This window comes from Balaenoptera ricei, chromosome 5 (assembly GCF_028023285.1).
Source record: "Balaenoptera ricei isolate mBalRic1 chromosome 5, mBalRic1.hap2, whole genome shotgun sequence".
NCBI classification, from domain to species: domain Eukaryota; kingdom Metazoa; phylum Chordata; class Mammalia; order Artiodactyla; family Balaenopteridae; genus Balaenoptera; species Balaenoptera ricei.
Window position 1 is genome coordinate 81,051,274 of NC_082643.1, and position 18,736 is coordinate 81,070,009.

Below are 18,736 nucleotides of genomic sequence, written 5' to 3' on the forward strand. Positions count from 1 at the left end.
CATTTCAGTTATTGTATTGTTCATTTCTGTTTGTTCTTTAATTCTTCTAGGTCTTTGTTAAACATTTCTTGCATCTTCTCGATCTTTGCCTCCATTCTTATTCCGAGGTCCTGGATCATCTTCACTATCATTATTCTGAATTCTTTTTCTGAAAGGTTGCTTATCTCCACTTCATTTAGTTGTTTTTCTGGGGTTTTATCTTGTTCCTTCATCTGGTATATAGCCCTCTGCCTTTTCATCTTGTCTGTCTTTCTGTGAATGTGGTTTTTGTTCCACAGGCTGCAGGATTATACTTTTTCTTACTTCTGCTGTCTGCCCCCTGGTGGTTTAGGCTATCTAAGAGGCTTGATTGGAGGCTCTGGTGGTGGGTAGAGCTGGCTGTTGCTGTGGTGGTCAGAGCTCAGTAAAACTTTAATCCACTTGACTGTTGATGGGTGGGGCTGAATTCCCTCCCTGTTTGTTTTTCCTGAGGCAACCCAACACTGGAGCCTACCTGGGCTCTATGGTGGGGCTAATGGCCGACTCTGGGAGGGCTCATGCCAAGGAGTACTTCCCAGAACCTCCGCTGCCAGTGTCCTTGTCCCCATGGTGAAACAGAGCCACCCCCTGGTTCTGCAGGAGACCTTCCAACACTAGCAGGTAGGTCTGGTTCAGTCTCCCCCGGGGTCCCTGCTCCTTCCCCTGGGTCCCGATGCGCACACTATTTTGTGTGCGCCCTCCAAGAGTGGAGTCTCTGTTTCCCCCAGTCCTGTTGATGTCCTGCAATCAATTCCCCTAGGCTTCAAAGTCTGATTCTCTATGAATTCCTCCTCCCGTTACCGGACACCCAGGTTGGGAAGCCTGACGTGGGGCTCAGAACCTTCACTCTCCAGTGGGTGGACTTCTGTGGTATAAGTGTTTGCCAGTCTGTGAGTCACCCACCCAGCAGTTATGGGATTTGATTTTACTCTGATTGTGCCCCTCCTACCGTCTCATTGTGGCTTCTCCTTTGTCTTTGGATGTGGGGTATTTTTTTTGGTGAGTTCCAGTGTCTTCCTGTCGATGATTGCCCAGCAGCTAGTTGTGATTCTGGTGTTCTCACAAGAGGGAGTGGGAGCACGTCCTTCTATTCCACCATCTTGGTTCCTCCCATGTAATTATTATTTTTTTCTTTTAGTTTTTGGTTTTTTACAGGTGTTTTTTTAAAACAATAATGCTCCTATAGGGCTTATGTAATAAGGTTTCTGTCAAACTGATTTAGTAGCAGGTTGTTTTCCTAAGTCGGTGCAAAAGGCCCTGAGTTCTTTCACTGACGCTCCATGGTCTCTGCGCTGCCGCATTTTACTAATAATAACATACGAGGTTTTCCCAATTCTAGGCTAAATCTTATTAATAGTTTGTGGGAGTAAATGGCTGAAGTGTTCTTCTATTTTTAATTTATTTCAACCTTAGGTGTTCTCTTAAAGTGATTTGCTATCATCAACATCAGGCGTCTGCAGCCCAATTTATTTTGTATTGTTAACTGTGGGCTCCGTGGTATGCACATAATGTGAATCAGTTGCTTGGAGTCCTGGGTAACTAGTTTACTTTTATGTAGATAACAATAAAAAAAAAAGGGGGGGATTCTGTATACCATACCTTTCCTTTATTCTTAAAAAGCAACTCCAACTATTAAACTACACACAGGGCAAAGTCTATTACAAATGCTCTTAAGTTTGGCTGCAGAACATATATCACTGAACCATGAGCGAGGATTCAAACCCACAGATGCTTTTTATTGTCTGATTAGTGCTTCTTCACTTGTCTCAATAACACGTCTATCAAAGAGATTCACTTCAAACAACATTACTTGGAAACTGCTAGTAAAATGTTGACAGAAACGGTCTTCAAACCAACTATGACCCCTTTTCTAGGGCAAAAGAAAGAGTAACGGGGCTGAACTCTGCCACATCAGACCACTGCTGAGGTTCAGTGAACACTTTATTCTCCCACTTGAATTTGAGCTCTTCTGCAAGGTCACTCCTGCCGATCTTGCGGAGATGGCGAGCCAGAAGGCGAAGTTTGTCCGTGGAATTTGGGAGTGATCTTTTCCAAAAGCAAAGAAGTTCGTGGGTCTGTTCTGTGAGATCATCAGGGTTCTTCAGTTTGATGAGCTGAATGGTGCTGCGGCGAAGGGGGAGGGATGAGGAGAGACACAGGGCGTTTTCTTTTGAGAGCTCGTCTGCCAGCCAGTAGAGCAAGTTGTCCCACAGGGCTTCTGCGAGGCACACGTGGGACACTCAGTGTTAGGACCCTTTCATGGAGGGTGTGCTCATCTAACCCTCCAACTGTTCACAGGAAACTTAATCTTTGGTTTGGCCTCTGAGAAGCAGAAAGATTTGGGACCACCCAGATGGATAGTTGAGAGCCTTTGAACCCCTGCCCTTTCTGGGGTCTTCTTCTGAGGGAACCACCTATTGCAAAGGGTTAGAAATGCTTCTCAAATTTTAACTTCCCTGAGATCCAGTAGGGCTCATTAAAAAGGTGTTTAGGCCCCCACCCCAGATAGTCTAATTAAGTAAGACTAGGATAGGGGCAAATCTTGGCATTTTTAACAAGCTCCCAGATGATGCTGATGCTGAGGTCCCCAACCACACTTTGAGTAACACTATATTAGAAGACATTTTTAGATTCAAAAACTACTTCCCTTAATTTGTACTAACCTGATGCATAAATTATAGCAGCAGCTAGGCAATCCTCATGCCCCAACCCCCCAACTACACACACACACACACACACACACACACACACACAAACTCACCAAAATTCAATATCCAAAGAGAAATTCTGTGGAAGGTCCATTTCACCAACATTCCCCCTGGCTTCTGGACTATTTAGAACTACACACATCTCTGAATATATCCTGTAAGTTCAGCATACCCCTTTCCTTACCCTGTGACTCCTGGCTACCACCTAAACTCAAGATTCCAATTTTCTGTTGTTTGATTGTTATTTATTTTATTGTGTAGCTCAAATCCATCACTCTCAGCAAACTTCTCAAGCCCTTCTCTCTCCTTGCACACATCAGCCCTAACCTGCATCACAGTCATTTTCTCCCACTCATGCAAAACTCTGCTCCAGTTTCCCTGGTTTGGTGTCAGAAAGAATTCTATGTCGGCCACCTTTTACTCTGTTCTTTGCATCTACCTACTCACATAAATTGCACCTGCTTTTACACTATAAATCATGCCACTTTTCTGTGAAAGCTACTCAGGAAATGGAGCCAACACATCCTTCCCCTCCATCGCCACTTTCAAACCAACATTCTGCTTCCCCCTTGCAATATATTCATGTTAATGTCCATGCTACATGGGTAGGCTTTCCTCTCCCCATCCACACCATCTGTCTCCTGCCACTGGCAGGCGGCAGCATCAGCAACCCTGTTGATAGTCAGTCACACCTCTGACCACATGATTTCTTAATCTTGTCAACATCACTGACCTGTGTGGTGTCTCCATAGTAAAAACTGACTTACATGGCCAATCCTTATGTTTCATCATCAGCCAGAACTATTCCACTTCCATGGATTCAGCTGCTCAATATTACTGCTCACCACTAACCCCTAAACTTCCACCGCTTCTGTTCCTTTGCTCCTGCTTAATATGTTTCTTGCCCCATCACTAATACAGCAAGTCCTTTGATGCCCGCAGTCATTCCATCATCTCTGCCTCTGTATGCATACTGCCCCTAATGATCAGCTGTGTAGGTCAATAATGGTCTTGCATCCACCTTAAAATCTGTTGTCCTCTTTAGCTTTCAGTGTTCTCAATGTGTCAATCGCCAATTCTGTCTTACTCACATGGCAGTCAACTACAGGGATGCCCAGGGTTATGAAACGATACTGAATGTGATCAACAAGCTCTATGCTTTGTACACGATTTATGCCTTTAGCAGCTTACAAATCCATTAAAAGCTCTTGTTTCTTGAATTCAATTTAAAATTTTCCAGAGCAATGACATAACACTAGTAAGACTAGGATAGGGGCAAATCTAGTCCTAATTTAGGACTTCCTGGTACACTTAGGAAAGATCACTATACTCTTGTGGTTGTTGACAATAGTAGTGGGAGTGCTTTTATTTGAACATCAAGTTCTTCAATAGTTAACAACATTATAAACTTGCTTGGCTTTCCCCTACTGCTATTGTTGTTTTACTGGGGTTTTTTTCTTTTGGTTTTTGGGGTTTTGGCTTTGGTATTTTATGTTTTGTTTTTGCTCTGTCACCTGCTCTCTCTTTGAAAATAATTTTATTGCCTCTGAAAGAGTGTATAACTCTAAGGTTTATTTCTATTCTACTCACTTCTAATAATTCAGCAAAGCTTGTGTATTTTCTGTACAAGTCCATAAAGATAACCCCTGAATGAAATGTTAAGCCATCAGTGGTGAGACTGACACAGTAGTCAAACGCATTCACCGATGTCTTTTGAAGACTAATAAATTATCACAGTAGTAACAATTAGCATCACAAAATGAATTGTTTCAAAGGCTAAAATAGAATAAAAGTGTCAAATTCTACCCTGAAATATGCGTCATTGTTATGTAATTGTATTATGCATAACCACAATCAAATTTTACATGTTTCCTATGTGGTTTCATACCTCCATATATACCTCTATTTAAAACCTATTTTAAGATTTGAACCCTAATAGTCAACATTTCAGGACAAACTGTAGTAGTCTATTTACCAAACAAAGTAATTACTAGTTATCTTAGTTCAATAATACTTAGTAGAATTCATATTTCTTGTAGATTTTAATAAAATTTTAACTACATCTACATTCAAGAATGTTTTTGTTTATACATGCATGACTTATCAAGGAAAACTCATTTATTAGACTGATAATAAATGATTATTTAATAACTTATTGTTAATTACAAAGTTCTCTATTCTTTCTTACCAAAAGATTCACATAAAATATAAGAGAAAAATAGCACCATCATAATGAAGACAGAGCAAGTATTCCTTACCTAGAGGATCTGTAGAAATTCTTTTGGTACTCTGTGGACGGTTGATTAATTTTTCATGCTTTTGGGAGAAAGGGACACAGAATAAGCAGAAGAAATCATTGATTTGTGAACAAGCTACACATAAAAGTCCATCTGAACTTCACCTCTATTTGGAAAAAGTCCTGAACTGCATGCCTTGCAAAATTAGGTTGTGTATTTGTGCATGCATGCTCAGCAATTGCTTTCTTAAGATAAGGCAACATATATTAACCCAAATCTTTCAAAGAATTTAAATTTAGGAATACACATTTAAATATTATTTTAGCATTCACATTAACTCTCAATAAACATTTTCTAAACTAAAATTTAAAACTGTTAATACTAGCTAACAAAGATCAAGTTACCTCTATGCTACAAACATAGTACTGTAAAAGCCATCATGGGCCAGGCATCTTGCCTCAACACTCAGAACCAGGCCTGGTACCCAATGGGTACTCAAACATTAATTTTTGTGAATAAATGAGTGAATCAGTGTGCAGGCATGATGCTAAAAACAATCAAATCTTTAAGCAGAAATTATTCTGAAACCAAAACTTTGTCAAGGAGGAATCAAATATATAATCATTACTTTTCTACACTGTCTGCAGTTTGTTCTCATTAATATGGGATCATGAAAACAGCACAGGAGGTAAAGTAAAAACATCTGGGTTTGGAAACCTGTTCAGTGTTCTGGACAATTGATTTACCCCCTCATTCTCAGCTCTGAAATGTGATTTCTTATAATGCACACACACATCACAAAAACCTGTACACAAATGGTCAGAGCAACTTTATTTGTAATAGCCAAAAACTGGAAACAACTCAAATTTTCTGCAATAGGTGAATGGCTAAACAAACTATGGTACATCCACAAGATGGGATACTATTCAATAATAAAGAGGATAAATCATTGATAAATGAAACAACTTTCATGGACCTCAGTGTACTGTGCTGAGTGAAAAATTCCAGTCTCCAAAGGTCACATATTCTGATTCCATTTATGTCATTTTTGAAATTACAGAATTATAAAGATATAGAACAGATTAGTGATTTACAGGGGTTAGGATAGTGGTAGAAGACCATAAAAAAGTAGCACAGGGGAGGTCTTTGTAGTGCTAGAATAGTTGTGTATCTTGAATGCAGTAGCTACACAAATCTACACATCTGATAAAATGTTATAGTACTATACATACACATTGTATCAATGTTAACTTCCTGGCTTTGACATTTTGCTAAAACTATGTAAGGTGTAACCACTGAGGAAAACTGGGTGAGAATATATAGCGCCTCTCTGTACTATATTTAGCAACTTCCTGTAAATCTATAATTATTTCAAAATAAAACAAAATTTTTAAAACATTTACTCATAGCAATGATACCAGAATGATGTAAGTGTTCTATGTTAATGCATAGCACACTGGTTCATAAAAAACACTCAATACAGGTTTATTAAATCTGAATATAATATTTTGTAGGTATTCTTGTCATAGACATTACGTAAACATGTATATACAACTTCCATTAAGGCATATGAGCAAGATGGCAGCATAGAAGATCCTGAACCCACCTCCTCCCATGGACACAACATATCTACAACCACATATCAAATAATTCCCTCAGTAAGGGACTAAAACTGGACGAACATGCCTCCATGACAAAGGGTAAAAGGAAAACATTGAGACAGGTAGGAGAGACAGAGATAAAATTCTCACCAAGGAAAAATCCAAAACCCAGCCACAGTGATCCACAATCAGGAGAGATCATAAAGTACGGATCTTTTCCCTGAGAAGTGAGGGAATCGAGCTCTACATCAAGCACCCCAAAACCTAGATCCTGCACAGGAGAGATGAGCCCCCAAAACACCTGGCTTTGAAAACCAACAGGAAATATGTCCAGGAAAACACTAGAATTAAGTGGAACAAGAAAACCTCTTAAAGGGCTTGTACAAAGCCTCCCTCAACTCAAAATCCAGTGTAAAAACACCAGGTTAAAAAACATATGGACCATAGGTAAAGGGGGCTGACTTACCAATCTTAAAGCATCTTTCAGAGAGGAAGCCACCAGTTGGGATGTTCGCTGGGGACTGAGACCCTGGTGGGAGCCATTTTTGTGATCTCACACTATCTTGTGAATGAGGACACAGGTGGATGCCATTTTGGAATTGCCCCTCTAAACTGTTACTGCTAATGGGGGTACCCCATTGAGAACTCTGCCCATGCCTGCACCTCAGCCAGCCCTCACAGCCAGCTGAGCAGTAGCCCCGCCCACCAGCATGCACAGTAGTAGCAGGTGGGCCTCGAAGCTGGTGGGAGGCCAGCTCCACCAACCAGTGCCCTGCAGCAGCAGTAGCTGGACCCTGTCACAACAGGAAGGGGATATCCCTTGACACCTAGCTCTGGTGGCCACGTGGGATTATGCTTCTGAGTCCCACAGGACATTTCCTAAAAAAGACCATCCTTCAAGACTGAGAGAGATGGTTAATCTACCTAATACATAGAAACAAACCCAGAGAATTAGAAAAAATGAGGAGAAAGAGAAATATGTTCCAATCAAAAGAACAAGACAAAACATCAGAAAAAGAATTAAATGAATGGAAATGAGCAATCTACCTAATAAAGAGTTCTGCATAATTGCCATAAAGATGCTCACCAAACTTGGGAGAAGAATGGATGAACACAGTGAGAACTTCAACAGAGACAGAAAATATAGTAAAATACTGAACATAAGTTATAATTGAACTTAAAAATACACTTAAGGGATTTAACAGCAGACTGGATAAGGTAGAAGAACAAATCACTGACCTGGAACACAGAGCAATAGAAAACCAAGACTGAGCAGCAAAATGAAAAAAAAAAAAAAAAGAAAGAAAGAAAAGGAATTTTAAAAAGTAAATATACCTTAATATACCTTTAGGAAAACATCAAATGGAATAACTTTCACATTATCGGGGTTCCAGAAGGAGAAGGGAGAGAGAAAGAGCCAGAAAAATTCTTTAAAGAAACAGTGGCTGAAAACGTCCCTAATCTGAGTATGAAAAGAGACATCAAGGTCCAAGAAGCTCAGAGATTTACAAGTAAGATGAACCCAAAGAGACATACACCAAAACACATTACAATTAAAATGGTAAAGTTAAGGATAAAGAAAGAATCCTAAAAGTAGCAAGAGAAAAACAACTTGTTACATGCAAAATAAACCCCCATAAGTCTATTAGCAGACTTTTCAGCAGAAATTTTACAGACCTGAAGGGAAAGGCATGACATATTCAAAGTGCTGAAAAATATTTTTTTTTCCAACCAATAAATCTCTATCCAGCAAGGTTATCATTCAAAATTGAAGGAAACATCAATAGTTTCCAGATAAGCAAAAGCTAAAGTCCATCACCAGTAAACCAGCCCTGCAACAAATATTAAAGGGACTTCCTTAAGCTGAAAAGAAATGGCACTAATTAATAATAAGAAAACATACAAAAGTAAAAATCTCATTGGAAAAGGTAAGTATATAATAGGGGTAGTGGATCAATCACTCGTAAAGCAAGTATGAAGGGTAAAAGACAAAGGTAGAAAATTAAAATTACAATAATTAGTTAAGGAGTACATAAAATAAAAAGATGTAAAATGTGTCATCAAAAATAGAAAATGGGGGTGGGGAAGTAAAAGATAAAGATTTGGAATGTGTTCAGATTTAAATAGCTACCAACTTAAAACAGGGTACTACTTACATTGAATGTTCTATGTGAGCCTCAAAATAACCACAGGAAAAAAAAATAATAGTGAATACACAAAAGAAAATGAGAAAGAAATCTAAACAAAACGCTAAAGAAAACTACCAAAACACAAGGGAAAAGAGAAAGATAAGAAGAACAACAACAAAAAAAACTATAAAAATAGCCAGAAAACAATTAACAAAATGGCAATAAGTACATACCTATCAATAATTACTTTACATACAAATAGACCTAATGCTCCAATCAAAAGATACAGAGTGGCTGAATGTATAAAAAAAAAGACCCATCTATACACTGCCTATGAAAGACTCATTTCAGAAGAAAGGACACACAGACGGAAAATGAAGGAGCAGAAAAAGATATTCCGTGTAAATTGAAATGAAAAAAAAGTGGAGTAGCTATAGCCATATCAGACAAAATAGAATTTAAAACAAAGACTGTAATAAAAGACAAAGAAGGGCATTACATAATGATAACAGGATCAATCCAGTAAGAAGATATAACATTTATAAATGTATATATACCCTACAGAGAAGCACCAAAATATATAAAACAAATAATAATGGACTTAAAGTGAGAAATTTAAGCAATACAATAATACTAGGGGATTTTAACACCTCACTTACAACAATGGATAGATCATCCAGACAGAATATCAATAAGGAAATATTGGACTTAAATGACACATTAGACCAGATGAACTTAATAGATATACACAGAACATTCTATCCAAGAGCAGCAGCATACACATTCTTTTCAAGTGCACATGGAACAATCTCCAGGATAGATCATATGCTAGGCCACAAAACAAGTCTTGATAAATTCAAGAAGACTGAAATATTATCACAGCATCTTCTCTGACCACAGTGGCATAAAACTGGAAATCAACTACAAGAAAGAAACTGAAAAACCCACAAAAATGTAAAGATTAAACAACATGCTACCAAACAAACATTGGATTATTAGGAAATCAAAGAAGAAATATGACATACTAAAATCTATGGAAAACCACCAGCAAAAGTGGTTCTAAGAGGGAAATTCATAGAGATGAAGGCCTACTTCCAGAACAAGAAAAATCCCAAATAAACAATTTAACTTTACACCTAAAGGAACTAGTAAAAGAAGAATAAACAGGTAGAAGGAAGAAAATTAGTAGAAGGAAGGAAATAATAAAGGTCAATGCAGAAAAAATGAAATAGAGACAAAAAATAGAAACAATCAATGAAACTAAGAGATTTTTTTTAAAGATAAACAAAATCAACAAATCTTTAACTAGACTAACCAAGAAAAAAAGAAAGAGCAATCAAATAAGTGAATTCAGAAATGAAAGATAAGTTACAACTGATACCACAGTATCAGTTGAGACTATTCTAAACAAATATATTACCAAAAATGGGCAATCTGGAAGAAATGGATAAATTCCTAGAAACATACAATTTTTCAAGGCTGAATTATGAATAAATCTGAATAGGCAAATTACTAGAAAGGAGATTGAAGCAGTAATCAAAAAGTTCCCAACAAACAAAAGTCCAGGACCAGATGGCTGCACAGATGAATTCTACCAAATATTCAAGAAGATTTAATACCTATCCTTCTCAAGCTCTAGCAAAAAATTGAAGAGTTTGGAACACTCCCAAACTTGTTTTACAAAGCCAGCATTACTCTGATATCAAAACCAGTCAAGGACACCACACACACACACACACACACACACAAATCCAGACCAAATCCCTTGATGAATGTAGATGCAAAAATCCTCAACAGGGCTTCCCTGGTGGTGCAGTGGTTGAGAGTCTGCCTGCCAATGCAGGGGACACGGGTTCGAGCCCTGGTCTGGGAAGATCCCACATGCCGCGGAGCAACTGGGCCCGTGAGCCACAACTACTGAGCCTGCGCGTCTGGAGCCTGTGCTCTGCAACAAGAGAGGCCGCGATGAGAGGCCCGCGCACCGCAATGAAGAGTGGCCCCCGCTCGCCGCAACTAGAGAAAGCCCTCGCACAGAAACAAAGACCCAACACAGCCATAAATAAATAAATTAATTAATTAATTAATTAAAAAAAAAATCCTCAACAAAATATTAGCAAACTGAATCCAACATTGTATTAAAATAATCATATACCACAACCAAGTGGGATTTATTCCAGGAATGCAAGGATGATTCAATGAATCGATAGCCACAAATTAATTAATGTGAAGAATCACATTAACAAATGAAGAATAGAAATCATTTGATCATTTCAATAGATGTGGAAAAAGCATTTGACGAAATTCAGCATCCATTTATGATAAAAAAAACTCTTAAGAAAGTAGGTATAGAGGTAACATAACTCAACATAATAAAAGCCATATATGACAAACCCACAGCTAACATCATACTCACTGGTAAAACGCTGAAAGCTTTTCCTTGAAGAACAGGAATAACACAAGAATGCTCATGATCACCACTGTTATTCAACATATTATTGTAGTCCTAGCCATAGCAATTAGGCAAGAAAAAGAAATAAAAGACATCCAAACCAAAAAAGGAAGAAGTAAAACTATCATATTTGCAGATGATATGATGCTGTATATAGAAAACCCAAAAGATTCCACCAAAAAACAGTGAGAACTAATAAATGAATTCTGAAAAGTTACAGGATACTAAATCAATATACAGAAATGTGTGGCATTTCTATACACTAATAACAAACTATCAGAAAGAGAAATTAGAAAAAAAATCCTGTTTACAATTGCATCAAAAATAATAAAATATCTAGGGATGGGGCTTCCCTGGTGGCACAGTGGTTGAGAATCTGCCTGCCAATGCAGGTGACACGGGTTCGAGCCCTGGTCTGGGAAGATCCCACATGCCGCGGAGCAACTGGGCCCGTGAGCCACAATTACTGAGCCTGCGCATCTGGAGCCTGTGCTCTGCAACAAGAGAGGCCGTGATAGTGAGAGGCCCGCGCACTGTGATGAAGAGTGGCCCCTGCTTGCCACAACTAGAGAAAGCCCTTGCACAGAAACGAAGACCTAAAACAGCCGTAAATAAAATAAATAAATAAAATTAAAAAAAAAAAAGAAAAAAGAAAATGCTCCCTATTTCACTTACAAAATTAATTAAAAAAAAAAAATCTACGGATAAATTTAACCAAGGTGAAAGACCTGTATATTGAAAACTATTAAACACTGATGAAAGAAATTGAAGACACAAACAAATGGAAAGATATTCCATGTCCATGGATTGGAACAATTAATATTATTAAAATGTCCATACAACTCAAAGCAATATACAGATTCAGTGCAATCTCTATCAAAATTCCAATGGCATACTTTACAGAACTGAAACAAATAATACTAAAAACTGTATGGAACCTCAAAAGATTTCAAATAGCCAAAACAATCTTGAAAAAAAAGAGCAAAGCTGGAGGTGTCATGCTCTCTGATTTCAAACTATACTACAAAGCTAATCAAAAGGGTATAGTATGGCCATAAAAACAGACACACAGATAAATGAAACAGAATTGAGAGCCTAGAAATAAACCCACATAAATATGGACAATTAATTTATGACAAAGGAGCAAAGAACATATAATGGTGAAAGGATAGTGTATTCAACAGTGTTGATGAAACTGGACAGCCACATGCAAAAAAAAAGAAAGAAAGAAACTAGACCACTATCTTACATCATACACAAAATTGAACTAAAAATAGATTAAAGACTTGAATGTAAGACCTGAAACCATAATAATTCTAGAGAAAAACATAGGCAGTAACCTCCCTGGCATCATTCTTAGTTATGATTTTGTGGATCTGACACAAAGGCAAAGGAAACAAAAGCAAAAATAAACAAATGGGACTATATAAACTAAAAGACTTCTGTAAAGTGAAGGAAAGCATCATCAAAATGAAAAAGCAACCTACTGAATTGGAGAAGATATTTGCAAATCATATATCTGATAAAGGGTTAATATCTAACATACATTTAAAAAACTCATACAACTCAATAACAAACAAACAAATGATTTAAAAAATGGGCAGAGGGCTTCCCTGGTGGCACAGTGGTTGAGAATCTGCCTGCCAGTGCAGGGGAAACGGGTTCGAGCCCTGGTCTGGGAAGATCCCACATGCCACAGAGCAACTGGGCCCTTGAGCCACAACTACTGAGCCTGCACTTCTGGAGCCTATGCTCCACAACAAGAGAGGCCGCGATAGTGAGACGCCTGCGCACCACGATGAAGAGTGGCCCCTGCTTGCCACAACTAGAGAAAGCCCTCTCACAGAAACAAAGACCAAACACAGCCAAAAATTAAATATAAAAATAAGTTAAAAAAAAAAAAAAGGCCTAAAGAAGAAATACATGGTGAATATCTTTCTTCTCTTAAAAAAAAAAAAAAAAAATGGGCAGAGAATCTGAACAGACAGTTTTACAAAGAAGACATAGAGATGGCTAACAGGCACATGAAAAGATGTTCAACATTTTTAGGGAAATGCAAATCAAAATGACAATGAGATATTACCTCACACCCGTCAGAATGGCTATTATTGAAAAGAGAAGAAATAACAAATGTTAGAGAGGATACGGAGAAAAGAGAACCCTAATTGTTGTGGGAGTGTAAATTGGTGCAGCCATTATGGAAAATAGTGTGGAGGTTCCTCAGAAAATTAAGAATAGAACTACCATATTTCCACTTCTTGATATTTATCCAAAGAACACAAAAACACGAAATTGAAAAGATAGATGCACCCCTATGTTTATTGCAGCATAGAAACAGCATAAGTGTCTATTGATGGATGAATGGATAAAGAAGATGTGGTATATATGTACACAATGAAATATTACTCAGCCATAAAAAAGGAATGAAATCCTGCCATTTGTGACAACATGGATGGACCTTTAAGGTATTACACTAAGTGAAATAGTTCAGGCAGAGAAAGACAAATACCACATGATTTCATTCATATGTCTAATCTCAAAAAACAAAACAAAGGAACAAATAATATAAACCCAAAACAAACTCATAGATACAGATATCAGAATTGTGGTTTCCAGAGAAGAAGGGGGTTGGAGGGTTAGTGAAATGGGTCAAGGGGGTAAACTGTATGGTGATGGATGGTAACAAGACTTGTAGTGGTGATCACTGTGTAGTGTATACACATGTTGAATTATAATGCTGTACACCTGAAATTTATATAATTTTTTTAAGACTTAAATTAAGAAGTTTTAATGGGAGGAGGTTAAGAATCAACATAAGAACAATGCAAATTTAAGTATATTGATACTGTAGCACTGTAAAATAAGTGCATAGAATTTTTGAGATATTAACTGTGTACTTAATCCTCTCAAAAAATTGAGAAATACCAATTTAAATAGTGCAGCAGATTCTATCATTCCCATCAACAGGCATATGACCTGAATTGAGTCTAGGACAAGAGGTGCACATTGGATTTTTTCTTTTCTTTGTGTAAACAATTTACCCCCCTCAGTCATTCTTTCTTCACTGATGTGTCATAGCACCTTGATGCACTGAGAGTGATTCTAGTGTTTAAGTATATGTATTTTTTCACATATGTGAAAATTCAAGCCACATTCTTTATCTGGTGCCCAACCACAGAAGCAGTGATTGTGGATGCACAGGAAATCTTAGGCTCTTTTACACTTCCAGGCACTGTGCTGGTCTCCCATATAGCCTCGTCATTCAGGGATTTTCAGTGCCCCCTTCCTATTCCTTCCCTTCCCTTTTCTTTCTTTTTTCTTTTTTTTCCCCCCCATGGTATTTTTTTCTGTGCACTATTTTTGCCTTGCATACCACCTTTTAAATTTCACTGGTGCTCAGGGTCAGCTCCAAGCCAAATAGGGAAGCCTCTGTTTGTCCTGGAGTGTCCCCTCCCACAGATTCTGTGTCTACATATGGTTCCTTGGATGCTTTCATTGGCAGGACTGGCTTTAATTTTTCCCTACTTTCCTCTCTTCCCTTCTTCCAATCAAAAAGTGCTATTCTGTTGCATCTTCTCAGGATCTACTATTTGCTAAAGGAAATTTTATTATTCCTCTCAGGTAACCTGCTTTTATGTTAATATTGTATATTTTATTTTGCTTAATGCAGTTTCTAAAATGTCACTTTCAACATGTTACTGCTCAGGAAGATTGTCTGGTAAATCTAAACCTGGCTCTCAAGTTCTCAGTAATACACATATACCTTGTAAAAGGGTGTAGTGGGGCTTATGTGGCAGTTTTTCTTTCACTATAAGTCTTTCAAGGGCATCAGTATAAAAGTATAAATAACTCAGATATGTACAGATATGTCTTATTTATGCTTCAAAGCACAACAGAGATCTCATTGACTTAGAAGTGTTTTTAAAAGATTGGAACCAAAGACAGACACTCACACCTGGAAGTGGTATGTGTCTTGAAGTTTACAGGCCACCGTTTTTTAAGACTCCTTCAATTACTGGCTATTCTTTCCATGCTTGTTAAGTACAACCCTGTTATTGAATTCTTAAAACTAAGCAAACCATTTTTTAACTCAGATCATACATGTACCAGCTTGATCTTTTGTGTGCAACCCAATAAATTGGACTTGGGCACAACCTTTACCTTACCCAACATTATTTTCCATGGCACATCTTAAAGTTTACTTTCGTTGTATCTTTACACCACTCCAAGAACCAGCCATGATCAGTCTTGGCTCTACTTGTTAGACTGCCATTTCTTTGAGGGCTAATAAGGTATCTTGTTCCTATATTAATTCTTCACCATGCTTGACATGGTATTGACATATACACATAGGGTAGTAAAAACTGTTTATATGATACCTTCTCTTGACTTGAGTGATCTCCTCCTTCAAATCCTACCATATTTTCAAAGCCATTGGTCAAATTCCACCTCTTTTATCAACTACTCTAGTCCCTGGTTTCTTATTTGTGAATTTATGCACTGCCACTCAATTTATCTCTTAACTCAATGTTGTCTTGTGTCGTCATCAATGCCATTCATATATCCTTATTCGCATATGCTTGTTTTCCCTCCCCAATTAGACTTTCAGTAACTTTTGTATCCTTTTATTTTCAATCAAATAAATAATTTTATTAACATAATATTTTTTTTCCTCATCATAAAGTTTTGATCTCAAATAACTGTCAGATCTGCTACTCAAATGAACTTATAGCCGGACAATTTATGGAACCCTGAAGACACCTGTTCCCTGTCCAGGTTAGGGTCCATTGCAGATAGTTCTCACTTTCCTTCTCCAGCCCCTCAAGGGCCTTTGCAAATATCTCTTTCATTTTATGCCCAGAATCCCCTGAAATGTATCAGGGTATAACATCAACTTTTACAGAATACCAAGATCTCATCTCCTATTCTAGTTTCCTTGTCAAAAAAGCTGAGTTAGGCTATCCAAACAAACTGGCCAGACAGATTATATCAGATAGTGTGTCACACAAAATTTAAATTTTCAATAAAATACATCTTTCCTTCTTTGGTCTCACACAGAAACTAAAGTCCCCAAATACAGACAATACCATCCTCCACCCCTTCTTCTGATTCATCAATCTTAGCCAAGTCAGCCCCATTCACACTCCCAGTTGGAGTCTGGTCCCCTGTTCAGCTTCTTTAGCAGTTGCTGCATGAAACCATCTTCTAATAATAATGCAGCTCCTTTGGCACCTCCAGAGCTAGAGAACTCCAGCTGTGAGTCTCATGAGCCACACACACAGACCCAACATTCCAGGGAGCTATCTGGTCACACAAGAAAGAGCAAAGTACCTCAAAATTTAGAAATAACCCAAAGCCCAGGAACAAATGTGATTGCAAGATTCCTTACAAGAAGCTTGCAGCTTCTCTTACTACTGCAAGAGCCTTAGGCACTAATTCTCATATGTAAGGGCATTTCCCAAATAAAAGTTACTTCCCCAAACAAAAATTTTTGACAGTTACAACTCATATTGAGGTCATTAACTACAGACCGTAGCAGAACCTTAGTGTAAGTGAGGACAGCGTATAAACAGAGAGAAAAAGAGAAAACAAAAGACTCTCTTGCTTCAGCTTCTTTAGGTTGTCAGCCAATCTCCATTGCTTGACCAGAATCCATTAGCTATAAACGGCTGACTCTCTTTCAAGACAATTGCTTTTCTTTATCCACTGGACTAGGTCAGCCAACAGCTATCTCTGCTATCTTTGCAGTTTCCTTCTCCTTCTCCTCCACCTTCTCACACCTTTTGGTCACTCTGCCCTCAACTCCATCGTCTGGATTCTGAAGATGACTCAGAGTGCTTTTCTCCAAGGCTTCCACCTGGGTTTTTGTTTGGATGAATATATTGTCCATCTCCTACAACTTGCTCCTATTCTGCCTATATGCTCTCCTGTGCACTCCGGTGCAAGACACAATAGTCTCCTGCATCTTGCTGATGACTGGAAACAGGAACTGCTCAAAATATTCCTCAGGCCCCAGCACTTTCACTTTCCCTGGTTCCGCCAGTTCCACGATGTCCAAGAGCTGCATTTCCCCTGCAACTTTAGAATCACAGTGTGGACCTGAGCACAGAGCGGTGAACAAGCAGTTGACCTAGAGGTCAACCAGAGCTCTGAGTGTCATGGCCCCTTTCACCACAACGCTGTGCCTCTATTGAAACAAAGCTCCTTTCCAGGGTGCCACATCAGCAAACATTCATGTCCCTGTAAATGCTCTGCTTGACCAGAAAGGCAGTGTGTCCAGTCAGCCAGTCCCCAAAGGCCAAGCCAGCTCTGGGCCTTCTCACCCCCAACAAGAGTGACTATGTGACCCCAGCCAATCAGATATTTTCTATTTGTCTCATCCTTGTTCTTTTTCTTTATCTTATGAAAGTTTCTTGCCTTCTGCCCCATTTTGTAGTTCTCTGAAAGGAGACTGTCCACTTCATGAAGTCTTAAATAAAGTTTATTTGTATGATGTAAATTGTCTTCTTTAATCATTTTAGCACCTCTTACAGTCATGCCACTGGTAGAACCTATTGTATCATTTTCTGTGTTTTCTTTTATATCAGCACTTCTTTTTACCACAAGGTTACCACACCATACCCTCAATCAATTCCTGATAGCTTCGAGGACTCTCTGTGGACAATTATGAAGATTATTATCACCACAAATTTAAAGTCTGTAGTTTCAGCTGGGCACCAGGGCTGCTCAGCAATATTTTTATGTATCCCTGGAGATTTCTTCCACCATTCCCTACAGAAGACATTGCAACTCTTTACTACTCTTTGTAAGACCTCTACCTGACCCTTGCCTACCACTCCCACCAAGGAGTTTGGTCTTCTACTCACTGAGAAAATAAGGCAGTATTCTCAAAGCTTAGTATTCACAAAAATGAATCTTGAGGAAAAGGCAAAAACGTAAGCCCACACTTTGATAGAATTGGTCTCAGATAAGGCCACATTTGTAACACAGGTGATTCTGATAGTGAAGTATGGTGGCTCCACTTAGAAAAGCACAATCAAGTAGGAATTACATCAATTATCAACTTGCATTCCAAAGGTATCCCAGCAAATGCATGGAAGAATGAAAGAAATATCTTTATCCAAGAAGTTATGAAGATTTTCAATATCATGTCAGGACCAAAGTGAAATTCTGATTTCACTTTAGTCCTGATGCTATAGAGATACAATAATAAAAATAATTTCTGATTTATAAATTGCCCCATAGGTGTCATACAGATGACCTAGCTCTGGTGCATTCCTCCTCACGCAGGAACTCCAACTCTGGCAAAGTCCTCTCCAGGTATTTCTGACAGTCCTATGGGCTTTACTCTCTTGGTATCCACATGTTCCACCAGGTACACCACAATGCTCAGCGAGGAAATGCAGCCATCCACACTCTTTTTGTAGGCACAACAGTTTCCCTTCCTGTGTCTATCATGGAGTCTATCATGTGCTCTACCACGTAGTGCACCATGTTGGTTTCTACCCATACCACACTTTTGCTCCCAAGGTACCACATAAGCACAGTTGTTCCACATCAGAGGTCACCACAGGTTTGTTCTGCTGCAACCCCA

General features: G+C 38.4%; 1 protein-coding gene across 1 annotated transcript in view; it reads right to left on the reverse strand.

Annotated features, from left to right (window-relative positions):
* Positions 1 to 1,874: 1,874 nt before the first annotated feature.
* DTHD1 (death domain containing 1) overlaps positions 1,875 to 18,736 on the reverse strand; it is a 74,272-nt gene continuing 57,410 nt past the window's right edge. Inside the window, exons 9-10 of the mRNA XM_059923839.1 lie at positions 4,985 to 5,042; positions 1,875 to 2,236 (exon numbers count right to left, since the gene is read on the reverse strand). Of these exons, the coding sequence (XP_059779822.1) occupies positions 1,875 to 2,236; positions 4,985 to 5,042 (420 nt within the window). The remainder of the gene's footprint in view (positions 2,237 to 4,984; positions 5,043 to 18,736) is intronic.